The 14,313-nt window shown below is 49.8% G+C and overlaps 1 protein-coding gene across 2 annotated transcripts in view; it reads right to left on the bottom strand.

The window, feature by feature from the left end:
- Nucleotides 1-11,712, bottom strand: part of RBL1 (RB transcriptional corepressor like 1) — a 71,487-nt gene extending 59,775 nt beyond the window's left edge. Inside the window, exon 1 of one of the 2 annotated variants that reach the window (XM_006265346.4) lies at nucleotides 11,510-11,709. In XM_006265346.4, the coding sequence (XP_006265408.1) occupies nucleotides 11,510-11,668 (159 nt within the window). In that variant the 5' untranslated portion in view covers nucleotides 11,669-11,709. Of the gene's footprint in view, nucleotides 1-11,509 lie in introns of both variants that reach the window. The other variant, XM_019500690.2, reaches the window with a different exon arrangement.
- Between the last annotated feature and the right edge of the window lie 2,601 nt (nucleotides 11,713-14,313).

A 14,313-nucleotide genomic window follows, 5' to 3' on the forward strand; every position in this document is an offset into this window, starting at 1 on the left:
CAAGGATACCAGCCTTGTTTGTTTTTTCCTTTGGGGACATTCAGGAATTTTTCCATGTTTCCTTCATGCAGGAAGTGCCCCCGACCAGGGTTGGGGACCTACAGTCTGCAAAATCATTTTATCTAGCCCACAGAGCCAGGGGGCTTCATGGCACAAGGCAGGTCAGAAACAGCCTACCCTTGTAGCTAAGCTCCATTAAAAGCAGACCCTGCTCCAAAATGTTGCTGACCCCTGCCTGAATCAAACTGCTGACAAAGTCACTTTTTTCTCTATCAGACTTCAGATACCTTTGGTAAGAGCCTGATCCTGGCCAGCTGGGGGTAGGAAGGAGTCCTATGCTGTCTCCTCCTGGCTAGGATTGGGCCTCAGAGCCTTGCACTGCCCTGCCTGGCCCCCACACACCAGAATCCGGCCTAGGGAACCTGTGCTGCACCCACCCAGTCAGGATTGGGTTCTGACTGGGCAGAGGTGGTACAGAGCCCTGGGGGCAATCCATAGCTTCATAGTTGGTAGGGTCGGAAGGGACCTGAGCAGATCATCAAGTCCAACCCCCTGCCATGGCAGGAAAGAGTACTGGGGTCAAACGACTCCAGCGAGGTGTTTGTCTAACCTCCTCTTAAACACCCCCAGGGTAGAAGCCAGCATCACTTTGCTTGGAAGTTGGTTCCAGATCCTAGCCACCCTGACTGTGAAGTAGCACCTCCTGATGTCTAGTCTGAATCTACCCTCTGCCAGCTTGTGACCGTTATTTCTAGTCACTCCTGGTAGTGCTTGGGGAAACAGAGACTCCCCCAATACCTGCTTGTCCCCTCTGATTAGTTTGTAACAGGCCACTAGATACCCCCTCAGCCTTCTCTTGTGGAGGCTGAACAGATTCAGATCCCTTAGCCTCTCCCCGTAGGGCCTGCCTTGCTGCCCCCTGATCATACGGGTGGCCCTCCTCTGAACCCTCTCAATGCCGTCCACATCTCTCCAGAAGTGCGGCGCCCAGAACTGGATGCAACACTCCAACTGCAGCCTGACCAGTGCCGCATAGAGGGGGAGGATCCATCCCAGCACATAGGGGTGGTGTAAGGCCCTATGTGGCCCAGACTGCCCCATGCCATCCATCTGGTCTTTGGGGCAAACACTGTCATCCTCTTTAACTTGTCAGATCAATGCATATAAGATTTTATAAACTGCTTCCTGCAATTACTCTGAATTGCACAGATAAATATTTTCAAAATGGAAAAAAATAGATACCTTACGATAATCTGAATATTTAAGTAAGCCCCCTATCTTTGTGCCCTGATGTAAAGGCCAGTGAGGACAGTATTATTTTGTTTAATTAAAAATACTGTTTAATCTTAACAAGCTCTTTTTTAACTCAGCCATTCCAAGCACCCCATAATGCTACCAGGCCAAATATCAAACATTCTACTCTCCAACTGGACCCTAACCAATGGTATATGATATTAGTAAAATAACCATTTTTTCTGTTCAAAGCATGCCACTTGCTGGTGTGGAGCAAGGGCTCTGCTACATGTTCAAATTAAAGCTGGATAGAAATCAGCTATAGAGTTGTTACACACAGATATCCTACAAAGCCTTTGAACCACAGGCAAGCCATTTAAGACCTTGTTGGTCAACAAAAAGAAGTCTCTTAAATCAGGAGATCTCTTCTTCTACCTCACTCTAACACTCTTTCCTCCTTCCTCATCTAGGATGTAAATATCCTGCTTGTCTATCATGAGAAAACTGCACTGATTTAAAATGAAATGTGAATTTTAAATAGTACCACTTTGTCTCACAAAAAGTATGTCAGACATTTCCCTGGTCTCTTTAAAAAACAAAAGCAAAGTGTATAAGGCAAATAAAATATCTCCTGCTCCATCTAAGCACAGATCACAAAGGACATGGAAACACATCACATTTACACTGATTCAAATTGCAATTTAAACCTGAGGCAGACAGAAATACCATATTTACTTGAATATAAAACGAGGTCCCCCCTCCCAATCAGAATGGGAAAAAAGCCCCTTACCCTATATTTGCCTACCAGTAAACACCCCCTTCCCCCCATTAGATACATTGGCTATCATTAAACTGCTCTTATAAGCAGCATGTGCTCAGTCATGGAAACCAAATATGAAATTGATTGAATGCAGCCCATGCTGAGCATGCCCCAAAACACACAGCCCATAACTGGGCTAACACACTGATGGGAACCTTTTTTTTTTTTTTTTTTTTTTTTTAAAGGTGGGGTAAGCTGCACTGCCCTATCCTTGTGGTAGGTTCCCATTAATTTTGTGGAACTGGGGGAGTGCTTTCACACTTTCCCCTTAGCTGTTCCTTGGCCTTTTGGCTAGAAGCAAGCTAGATCGGGGGACATCTGAACTCCAAGACCTGGGGACTGCACGTAGGATGCCACCTAAACAAACAAACAAACAAACAAACAAACAAACAAACAACACTGATGGGAACCCTCTTTTTTCCTTTTGTGGTCCTAAAAAAACTAAAAGCCAAACCCCCCAAAATGGATGGGTATTCGCTCTGCCAGGAACTAGCACTGGGCCTGAAGGTACTGCAGTAGCTGGCTGGCACTGGGAAGGCAAAAGTCAGCCCTGACACCTTCCTCTTGGTGCCAAAAATGTTGAAGTTCAAGATGACAAAGTTTGAGGCATAAGGAAATAGAGGACCTGAGCAAGGGTTAAAGGGCTGGGCTGGGCTGGGGCTGAGCTAAAGACACTAGGGACTCAAGTAGTTTTCTCTTCTGTGCTTCCTGTTGCAGGCCACAGACCCAGGAGGGAAGGCTGTGTGGAAGACACCTGAGACAGTGGTGCTACTGCAAGGGGTTTGGTTACCTCGACCACAGTGCACACTTCAGACAGAGAGGATTTCTAGGATGAGATGGCATTTACCTCACGTGGAGAGGTAAGGCCCTGTTCTCAGCCAGGATGGCTGATCTACAGGACAGGGCTTTAAACTGACTTTGTTGGGGGACAGGGAAACTAAGTGGAGCGTGCCCAGGAACTGGCACACAGGAAAGTTCACTAGCACAACTGTTTTTGAAAATGCTAACCAAACAGTTCTCCCACAGCATCTCAGGACAATGAGGGTGTCAGTTGAGGACCTCAGCTGCCTGTACACAAATGCCAGAAACATGGGGAATAAGCAGGAGGAGATTATCCTGCTCTCTAGTGGACAATATGACCTGGTAGGGATCATGGAGACCTGGTGGGACTCCTTGCATGACTGGAGCGTAGCCATAGAGGGCTACACCCTGCACAGAAGGGACAGAGTAGGGAGAAAAGGCAGAGGGGTAGTTCTCTACATGAGAGAGCAGTACACTTCTCTGGAGGCTGACAGAGACTCCAAAAATAAGCAGCTTGAAACCCTCTAGGTCAAGCTACTGGGGTGGGGTGGGGAGGAAGTGGCAGTGCAAGCAAAGTGAGAGACCTCACTGTGGGCATTTACTACAGGCTACCGAACCAAGGGCAGGAGCTGCATCTGGAGTTCTCTTGAGAACTGACAGAGGCCGCACATGCAAGGGATTTGGTAGTCATGGGTGACTTCAATTACCCGGACAGACTGGGAGGAACACTTGGCTAGGTCAGATCGTTCACGCAGTTTTCTGCGGCGACTGAAGAGCTCTTTCTGAACCAGGAAGTGCAAGGGCCAATGAGAGGTAACGTTCTTCTGGACCTGGTCTTGGCCAAGGGGGATGACTTGGTGTGTGGCTTGAACACTGAGGGTAACCTGGGCAACAATGACCATGAAATTATCAGGTTCACTGTCCACCACAAGGTTGACAAATCAACCAGCAGGATTGAAGTCCTGGACTTCAAGAATGCTGACTTTGACAGGCTCAGAGCATTAGTAGAGGAGGCGATGAGGGACCAGGAAAGGAAGGCAAATGGGGTGTGCGAAGAGTGGTAGTTGCTCAAGGACACGATCCTCAAAGCACAAAAGAATACCATTCCTGCAATGAGGAAAGGTAGCAGGACGGCTGGCAAGCCCCCCTGGCTTAATAGGGACATTGCAATCCTCTTAAAAAAAAAAAGAGGTGTACACACAGTGGAAGCTAGGGACTGTCCTCAAGGAGGACTATACTTTAGTGACTAGCACTTGCAGGGAAATGATCAGGAAAGCCAAGGCGGTGCCTGAGCTTAGGTTAGCCACAAGAGTCAAGGACAATAAGAAGTCCATCTTTAGGTATGTAGGCAGTAGAAGGAAAACAAATGGAAGTGTGGGACCCCTGCTGAACACCTCAGGATAGCTGGTAACCAACGGTCAGGAAAAAACTGAACTCCTGAATGCCCACTTTGCTTCGGTATTTCACCAGACCATGGGGAAAATCAAGTGAGATAAGCCCCATAGCAGGCATGCCAGGACTGATAGCCTCCCCACAGTGGATGCTGAATGGGTGCAATACCAACTAGAAAAACTAGACATTTGTAAGTCAGCGGATGGATTCCATTCCAGATTGCTGAAGGAGCTGGTGGCTGAGGTCATCGCAGAACCCCTGACAAAGTTCTTTCAGAATTTGTGGCGCACAGGGGAGATCCCTGAGGATTGGAAGAGGGCCAACACGGTGTCTATCTTCAAGAAGGGGAAGAGGGAGGACCCGGGCAACTATAGGCCAGTCAGCCTAGCCTCTATCCCAGGGAAAATCCTGGAAAAGTTCGTTAAAGAATCTATGTGCAATACACTCACAGAAGGCAAGATTCTGAATGACAGCCAGCATGGTTTTGTCACAGGTAGGTCTTACCAATCTCATGTCCTTCTATGACCAAGTTTCTCGCCACCTGGACATGGGAGACAAGGTAGATGTTATATACCTAGAGTTCCAAAAGGCTTTTGATCTAGTATTCCACAATATCCTTGTGGGAAAACTGGAAGACTGTGGGCTCAGCTGCTTGATGGTTCAGTGGGTGGGAAACTGGCTACAGGGTAGGACCCAGAGAGTTCTCACAAGCGGATCCGTGTTGTCATGGCGTGAAGTGGCCAGTGGTGTCCCTCATGGGTCCATGCTTGGACCAGTGCTTTTCAACATCTTTATCAATGATTTGGATGGGGGAGTGAAAAGCTCACTGGCCAAGTTCGTGGATGACACCAAGTTATGGGGCAGTGTGGCGATGCCAGAAGATAGGTTGCTGATACAGGTGGACCTGGAGAGGCTCGAGAGTTGGGCAGACCAGAACCAGATGAAGTTTAAAACTTCCAACTATAAGGTGCTCCATCTGGGGGCAAATAACCCTCAACATACATACAGGCTCAGCGGTGACAGCCTGACTTGCACCATGGCTGAATGGGACCTAGGGGGAATTTCATAGACAATAGGGCTGGAAGGGATCTCGGAAGATCACCGGGTCCAGCCCCCTGCCTCAGGGGCAGGAAGTCAGTAATGATTGACCACCGTGTGAACATAAGTCGTCAGTGCAGTGCGGTGGCCAGCAGGGCAAACAACCTGCTGGCATGCATCAACCGATGCATCTTGTGTAAAACTAAGTGATACTCCTGCTGTACTTGGCACTGGTGAGACTGCAGTTGGACTACTGCATCTGGTTCTGGGCACTGCACTTCAATAAGGATGTGGAAAAACTTGAGAAGGTGCAGAGAAGAGCTATGGACTTGGCTCTGATCAGGGACTTGCAAGGCAGGCCATACGAGGAAAGGCTGAGGGACCTGCGCCTCTTCAGCCTAAAGAAGAGAAGGTTGAGAGGGGACTTGATAGCAGCTTACCGCTATATCAGAGGAGTGCATCAGGAGCTCAGTGAACAGCTGTTCACTAGGGCACCCCTGGGGAAGACCAGAACCAATGGATATAAAATCCTGGAAGGCCACTTCGGGCTTAATACCAGGAAAAACTCCTTCACAGTTAGGGTGTCCAGACTGCAGAATACACTCCCTCCAGAGGTGGTGCAGTCACCTACCTTGGAGGTTTTCAAGAACAGACTGGACAGTCACCTCGCTGGGGTCACTTGACTACAGTTGTCTTCCTGCCTAGAGCAGGGGGGCTGCACCCAATGATCTGCAAGGTCCCTTCCAGCCCTTAACAATCTATGAATCTAAGGGGCTATCTGGTAGAGGGTGGAGGAAGGGATGTGAACTCAACTAAGTTACTTAAGAAATATGCAGCCAACTAAGCCCCGGGCTGAAGGAGTGGGAAGGGGGAAGGGACATGATGCCTGTACAGCAGAGAATATACAGGAAACCCCACACAATAATACCGCATTTGAGTAGGGAATTGGTTTGTAGGCACACACAGAGTTACAAATACAGATATGTGGGAAACAGGTTTTAGAAAGTCCTTGGAATCCTTTACGTGTGGTCAGGCAAGTCTCCCTTGCATCACTTCTGGTCAGCAGTTCGATAAGGTCCACTTACTAGCGCTGTCCTGTGATGTGCTCCACATAGATGTCCCCGGACCAGCAGATGATGTTGGAAAACATGAGGCACTGCATCAGTTTGGCGTAGCTGTGAGATACGTAGCAGGTGTGCAGGACGCTTTTGTTGCTGGGGTCACACGTTTCAAGTGCCCCAATGATCAGTACCTCGACCGTCACACGTCGCATCCCCACTACCTCAAGATGTCAGCCAGTAGCTGGTACTTCTCTCGCTTCCTTTCATGGGCCTCAACAAATGCTTGCCACTGATTCTCAAAGGGGAGGGTGACACCTACCATCATGATACGCCTGCTGGCCTCATTGGTCACAGCTGGCTCTCACAGTGTGGGATGGTGCAGCTGATGGACACGGTCCCTGCTGAGGCCAAGATGGCCTCGGCCAGTCAGTCTTGGACGGCATTGTTGTGCAGCTGCCACGCTCTGGCATGGGGCTTGCAGATGCACGACACATGGGGGAGAGTCTCTACCTTATAGCCACAGCTTCGGCATCATTTATCACAGTTCCCATACCAGACAGTGATGCTGAGCTGCACACAGTTGAGGTGGATGCAGTGCATGAAGTGCCAGTCCACAAACTGGCATCTCGCTTGGAGGTGAGATCAAAGATCCTGCTTTGGTCAGGTTTTGCCCTCAGTGTACTTGGCTCAGATGGCAGTACTTGGCCTTCAGGAACCATTCCAGAAGGGTCCTCGCGTAGGGAAGCGTGGGGGGGGGGGCGTGTCATGGTGACATGGTTGGTGTTGGGGGTCAGGAGCATTGAGACTCCCAGCTCCTGAAGCTCCTCTTTCCAGGTCCAGGCACAGGTAATGCGCTTCCTGAGGTGGCATGTGGTATTGTGGGCTTGGCTCCACAGTTAGGCGAAGTTCTTGCCATCTTGGCTTAACTCATTTTCAAAAGAGCAGCTCAGGAAGGTTGCTGGGTTACGTCCAGTGGGCTGTCTCCCAGTCCTCTTGTGGGCAGCCCCTTCAGGGCGCTGGCAGCAGCGCTGCTCACTATCTCGTTTGGATAGGTCAGAAGATGAAAGGTGTGGGTGACCACTGCGGCTGATGGTGCTGACTGGCATCCCAAGCTCCCGGAGCATGTCAAAGATGTGGTGGTGGGGCATGGAGCCAAAGGGGTTGGAGATGTCTAGCCACACCACTGCACACGGCCTTCTGGCCTGAGTGTCATCTGAAGCATGCTTGTAGCAGCCCTCATTAGAGAGGAATCCCTTCTGGCTCAGGCTGATATATTCCAGATACCACCCCCCCACTACAAAGGATCTACATGCTAATTAGTTCCCAACTCATGCCTGAAACTGGGTGTTCTTGTCACAAGTCCTGGAACTCCAAAAGTGTATATGTGGATGAGGCGCAGGGCTGCCTAGTGTGTCTTCATGAGGACAGGTCCACAATAATCACATGTGACAGGCTGAGAAGCTGACAGCTGCATATAAGTTTGGTAAATGTTTGCCAGACCTTTAAGCTCATAAAGAAACAGGAATCATTGGAAATGGGAAAGAAACGCACTGCTCAGCTGCAGAAGTGAAGAAGTTGAAATGTATCTGATGCAGTGGTTCACCACAACTTGAAAAAGAGCTGGCACTGAAGGGGACTCGGCACAATGGGCACTATATTTTATTCAGATGGACTGCACTAATCTATCCTTGTCCTTGGCTAAGATCAAATTCTACAGTTTCCTTTTGCTCCCCTTTTGTTGGTACTTTTTTCACATTTGTTCAATAAAAGCATTTTTCTAACAGCTAGCTGTATCCTCACTCTCTACTCACCTGTGCCCCATCATTATGCCTCCCAAGTCCCTGAAAACTCAAAAGCATGGGTCCAAGCACTCTCCCCCACACTAACTCAAGTCAAGCAAACCTGAAGACCTTGGTCAAGTGCAGGCTGTTTATGAGAGAAGGGAAAGCAAAAATACGAAAATGCCCCACCCAGGTAATTTATCTCATAGGGCACATAAAGCAAGGATGAAAGCACTCCTCTCCATTTGTCCACTCTGAAGCATGCTGGGGTGGGTGCTCAGTCTCACCCCTAGTGTCAAAGCTACATCACTTTGTGAACTGGGTCCCAATTAGTGACATTTGGGAACAGTTCAATTGCTATACATGTCAGCATTAATTCTCTTCTGTAACAGAGGCCAGATCAGCTCCAGGGGAGTGTAGCTGTAATCTGTCCATACAATGAACAGTAGTCCCCCACCAAAAAAAAAAAAAAAATCACATTCCAGATAGTCTTTAGTTGAAGCAGGGACCAAGGCCTGAATGTCCCTGCCAGAAACAACTGGCTCGGGAAGCATGGCATGCTGTTCACCAACTCACATACAGAATTAGGGGCTGCAGGAAGAAATGCACATGGGCCTGCTATATTTGTACATAGTGTTTGTTACCTTTAAAGTAGATGGTGAAAATGGTAAAAAAATTGCTCTAAAATACCAAATGGACTCCCTTGATCTCTTAGAAAAAGTAAGCTTAGCATTCAGCAGAAGAGTTTTGACATTGCTCTTTGCACCTTTACCATCAAAATAATGTTAGCATTTTCTAAAACAGTTTCTCAACCCAGGGGGGTCACAAGAATATATGAAAGGGTTGTGAACAAACTTTAAAAATGGATCATACTTTGCATACATTTTGAAAAAAATAGATGCTGCTTGTGCTTCACCATATGTTAACACTGTGCATACTAATAAACAGGGATCTGGGTTTTCCATCTGCTGTGGAAAAACATGAGTTTTCTTCTTTAAAGGAAAAAAAAAATGGGAAACTGAAGGTTTCCCCTTATAGGCTGGCAGAGTTCCAGCCTGCAATGGGCTGCTTGGGTCTGGGGGTAAAAAAGAGAAAGGCGGGGACCAGGCAAGGCAGCCATCTATTCAATGAGCTGAAACTCAAAGAAGAATTCTGTAAGTGCACAGAATGACCTTTCAGAACTTGATTAGTGACCAACTAAGGGCTTCTCTACTTATGTAATCATGCCAGAAAACCTGTGTGCACTTTAACTTCAGACACATAGCTTTAAACTCATACAGTGTTATTCAGGAATCAAATACCTCCATGGGTAGTCCAGACCTTATGCATTCACCTGAGACACAAGGGCATCTATGCTCTGATGATTGTGATTAATGATGTGTGATTAATTTTAATGCATAGGAACAGACTCAATTAACTGAGTCTGCTGGAGCACTCTATTGAGAACATCTCACATTTCAAAATGGTGGCAAGGGCGCTTTACCTGAAGTTCATTTGATAAGCTTTAGTTAAAGTGCCCCCCCCCCAGTGCCATTTTGAAATGCAAGGACCTTGAACACATGAGGCACTGCAAGCATTTTAATTATAGTGGCTCTGTAATTAAAATATACCCCACCCCAGAGCATGTGTAAAAATGCCATAAGTGACAGACCATAGATAGGGAACCCCCAGCACGGGTGCCAGACCATGGCATGCATTTTGCTTGGCAAGCAAGCCTCAGGGTGGACAATGGGGAAAGGGCTGGGGCTACACTGCCACAATAAGGGGAACCAAGAGGGGCCCGATCCCGCTGAGCCAACATCTTACAAGTTGAGGCTGTAGGTGTTTTGGCACTTTGCCCAAAAACGTTGCTGACCCATCTCCCCACCCTGTAGGTAGCAAAGCTTTCCTTTCTCACACTGGCCTTCTGACAACCCTATCCTACTCAGCAGTCAGAAGCAAGTCATCTGAGCTTGTGTGTACATTGGTCAGATTATCCAAACACACACTTACACTGGAATGCCATATCAGAATTTCTCTGGCAATACCACTGGTTTTTACAGCAGCATTTTTCAACCCATTGGTCACAAGAATATATGAAAGGGTCACAAAACAAACTTTAAAATTGGATTCTCCTTTAAAGGAGAAAACAAGAAAACATGGGAAGCTGTGGCTTTTCATGGGGAAAACATGGGAAACCATGGCTGCTTGGGGTCCCCCACCCACCCACCCACCCCCTGTCCCACACACTGGGGGCTGGGCCCTGGGAGCAGTCAGTTGGGAGTGAGGGGCACAGGGTCAAGATTGGTCATTTATTTTTACAAATAGGTCCTGGTACAAAGAGGTTGAAAACCACTGCTCTACATAATTTAAAAATTCTAGCTCTTTCTTTTAAAGAGCTCAGACTGATTTTTTTAAAGCAGAGCTAAATTGGCAGATAAATCAATCAGACTCTGCTGTATTATCTAGAGTCTTTCCCACCATAGTACACTCAGTTTCACAGAAGGGAAATTAAAGTCAATACTTAAACAATGGAAGATGTTCCAATACAATGATTATGGCCAAGTAATTGCTTCTGCAGACAGACACCGCATGCGGAAGAGGAGCTGGGTGCTGTATTTTACCCAAGGTACTGCAAACACCTCAAAGGGACACCATACTTCGGGGTTGGGGTTGTTGTTTTTTCAAAGACATTTTTGTGTTCCAAGCCGAATCAAATCCAAATCCATGAGTCAGTCCAGAACCGTAAGTGGCCCTACAACCAGCAAACATCCTCCACCCCCACCAGGAGCTTTAAATGTTTCCAAAGTCTTTTGGCAGCCATCCTACATGTAGGGCCAAGCCCAAAGGCTTGGGGTTGGGATGACCCCCAAGTGTCGCCTGCCCTCAGCCATATGGCTGCAGGAACAAGCTAGGGAGAAGCCTCACTTTTATATAAAATGGGCATTAAGCCCCAACACCTTGGTGGGTACTAAACCACGCCAGAACAGTTATCCCTGAGAAGCTTAAGGAAAACTGCCTTCATGGACCCAGATACATGGCGTTTCCCCTGCCAGGTAAGCACAAGCACACCATGCCTAGGTGCAGAATGAACACAGGAATCTGCCCCAAGACCCGATGTTGCCAGTCTCCTTCAGCTGGCGCCAGCCTCGGACGAGCACAATTATAGCCGAGCGGCTCCGGCCAGCAACGCAAGGAACCACCGCCACCCGCTACGCTACAAGCCCCGTCGCTCAGAGCGCAGGCGGGCAGCGGCTGCCTCCCCGCTGCCCTGCGAGTCATCCTTGAAGCAGCGGTACCCGCACATCAGCCGGAGCCACCGCCCCTCCGCAAGCACTTTCCGGCCCCGCCCAAGCCTGGCACCAGCCGGGGGGCGCGGCCCCGGAGCTCGGGCCGGCTCTCACCTCCAGGCTGTAGGTGCCCTGCAGCGCCGTGAAGTCCCGCAGAGCCGCGGCAGCGCTGGCCGCGTCCAGGTTGAGGTCCTGACAGAGGCGCTCGATGACGACGCGGGCCGCGCCCTGGGCGGCTTCGGGGTCCCCCGCAGGGCCCTGCTCCAGGGACATGCCGGCCGCCCAGCCCCCGCCACCCCAGCCCAACAACCACGATCCCACAAGCCTTCGCGTCCAAAGCGCCAAAATCCTTCCGCCCCGCCCCTCGCTCTCGCGAGAACGTCCTCGGGCGACTCAGCCCGCTGCAGCTGCTGGAGTGGCTTCTGCGAGCCTGGCGCAGCTCTTTCGCGTCCTGCCGCAGCCAGTCGCCCCCTTTGTTGATACGCTGGCTCGGTGGGGTGCCACGACGTGGTGACAGGACAGTGGCTGCGCGGGTTCTTCCTCTTGCTGCGAAATGCTCCAGGTCCCGCTGCGCGGCCAGGCGGGCTGGGGACGCGAGCTGACGGGAGGTCCTGGACCGCCTTCGCCCCGGGCGCAGCGTGAAGCCCGGGGACTTCAGCGTTCACTAACGGAGGTTTAATCCCGGCGTCCACATGTCGTGGGACAGTCAGAAATGCTGATACTGCTCCCTCGCTGTCCGGGTAATGCTTGTGAGGAGCAATTTTCTCCCAGACGTGCCGCAGAGCGGAGGACCTGGTAACCAGCTCTGTTGGTTCACCCTTATAGCCTGGTTGGTCTCAGCTGCTGTGCTGTTTTCTGGCCAGTTCCCACCCCCACTGCTTCTGCTTTACTCGCCTCCGATTGCTGTGACTTCTTATCATGCAGCTGCCTGTAGCTACGCAACCATGTAGTGAGCATAAATTAGATTGCTCTTAACTCCTTGTGGAGAAAGGGCCCCAATCCACTGGCATGACAGGGAGACTGAAAAAAAAAGTCAAGTAATCGGCCATAGTGAAATAGTAAATACTGCATCAAGTTCCCATAGTTGTAGACTTGTAAAGTACTCGGATCCCCTATATAAGTGTCCTTAAGCTAAGGGTTGGGTATAAAGAGCAGAGGCTAAGGACTTGGTCTGAGATGGATGTAGCCTTTCTCTGGAATGGAGAGGAAAAACGCACTTAGTGCTGACCTCTGATGAGAGCAGGAGGTCTGGGGAGGATCAGTTTTGCCTTTTAAGGTGGGTGGGCAAAATACATTCCACAAGTCACTTCCAGCCAGCCACACCATTCTAGCCCATGGGGCCTCCCCAAAAGACAATTATTACCAGCCCATGGTTGCCCCTCTGAAAGCCAGCAGGAGGCTCAGCCTTTCAGAGGTCATGCATCACCAGGCTGGGCTGACCTTGGGGCTCCCAGCACTCAGGGCAGGAGCACCATGTGGCAGCAGGGAGCCAGCCTGGCCCGACAGCTTGTAACTCCCCAGCACTCCAGCAGGGAGCCACGCATGATGGAGCCCAGTGGGCTCCATGCCACCACATGCAGTTCCCGGGTACTCTATCCGGGAGCTGCGCAGCATTGGGCAGGCCGGGCTGGCTCTGTACAAGCACATGGGGATCCCAGCACTGCAGGCAGGAGCCACACACCATCAGGCTGGGCCAGGCTGGCTTTGTCCCTCCATGTGCGGCTCTTTGCTGAAGTGCTGGAAACCCCTACGTGCTGGCCTAGCTTGGTGGCATGCAGCTCCCTGGGCTGGCACTTCAGTGGGGAGCCGCACACCATTGAGCCAGTTCTGTGCCACCATGTGCAGCTCCTGCAACTCAGCTGGAGCCGTGCACTGCTGGGGGGCTCTGCCCGCCACAGGAAACTGCTGCTGCTGGCAGCAGGGGCTATTCACCATGGGGCACTGTGTGACAGGGCCCCCCCCCCCCCCCCATCGTACCTACTTCCAACCGCCCCCCAACTCTCACCCCCAAACAACACCCGCACAATATACAAGAGTAAGACTTTATTTTGTGCTATTATGCAATTGCCTCTATATACACTACACAAACACACAGAAATCAGGACAAAAATATTTTTTGAAATAAAATATGTTCTAGTAGATGTTTGATTTTTAGTACATGATTTGGGAGTTTTTTTGTGGTTCCAAGATGGCAAGCCCCCCTCAAAAAAACAGTACTTCTGGGGCAAGTAGAGGGACTTTCAGTGGCAAAGATCAGGGGTTAGTGGTGGGACGTCTGGCCCCAAGACGGCAACCTGGGAATGTGGCTACCTCAACAGCTCACCAAAAGTCAGTAAGTGGTCCTTCAGCCGAAATAATTGGTCACCCCAGCTCCAAGGGCACATCTACACAAGACATTTACTGCAGTTGCTTAATTAGCTCCATAGTAAATGTCTCAGTGTCTTGATATGCAATGCTATTACAATAGAGTAAACTAATTAATTCTGCCATAGGTTAGTGCTTGTAAATACAAGTAGTGTCCTGTGGCGGAGTTTTTTTTTTTCTCTGCATCAGCATGTGTGTAGATGCTTATATAGCTGGATGGAGCACAAGGGTGCTTCAGTGCAGGGTCTGCCTGCTGGCTAGCCTCACACTGAAGTACCCTCATGCACCAGCCAGCCCCTTTGCAGCACGTTGAGCCAAGTCAGAGTAGCCCCAGGCTTGCAGGCTGACCCCCTACCTCTGGGGCCTCCTGCCAGCTGGGGCTGCTCCAACCTAGCTCAATGTGCTGTGGACCCAGGCACATGTCCAAATGCAGTGCCCAGGGGCAATAAACTCCGGCGCATAATATGCGCCAGAGTTTATTGCTGCACATTTATAGCACATGTAGATGTGACCTAAGGGTAAGAAAAGATCTGGATAGGGATTAATAATGCTGC

This window comes from Alligator mississippiensis, chromosome 9 (assembly GCF_030867095.1).
Source record: "Alligator mississippiensis isolate rAllMis1 chromosome 9, rAllMis1, whole genome shotgun sequence".
In the NCBI taxonomy this organism is placed as follows: domain Eukaryota; kingdom Metazoa; phylum Chordata; order Crocodylia; family Alligatoridae; genus Alligator; species Alligator mississippiensis.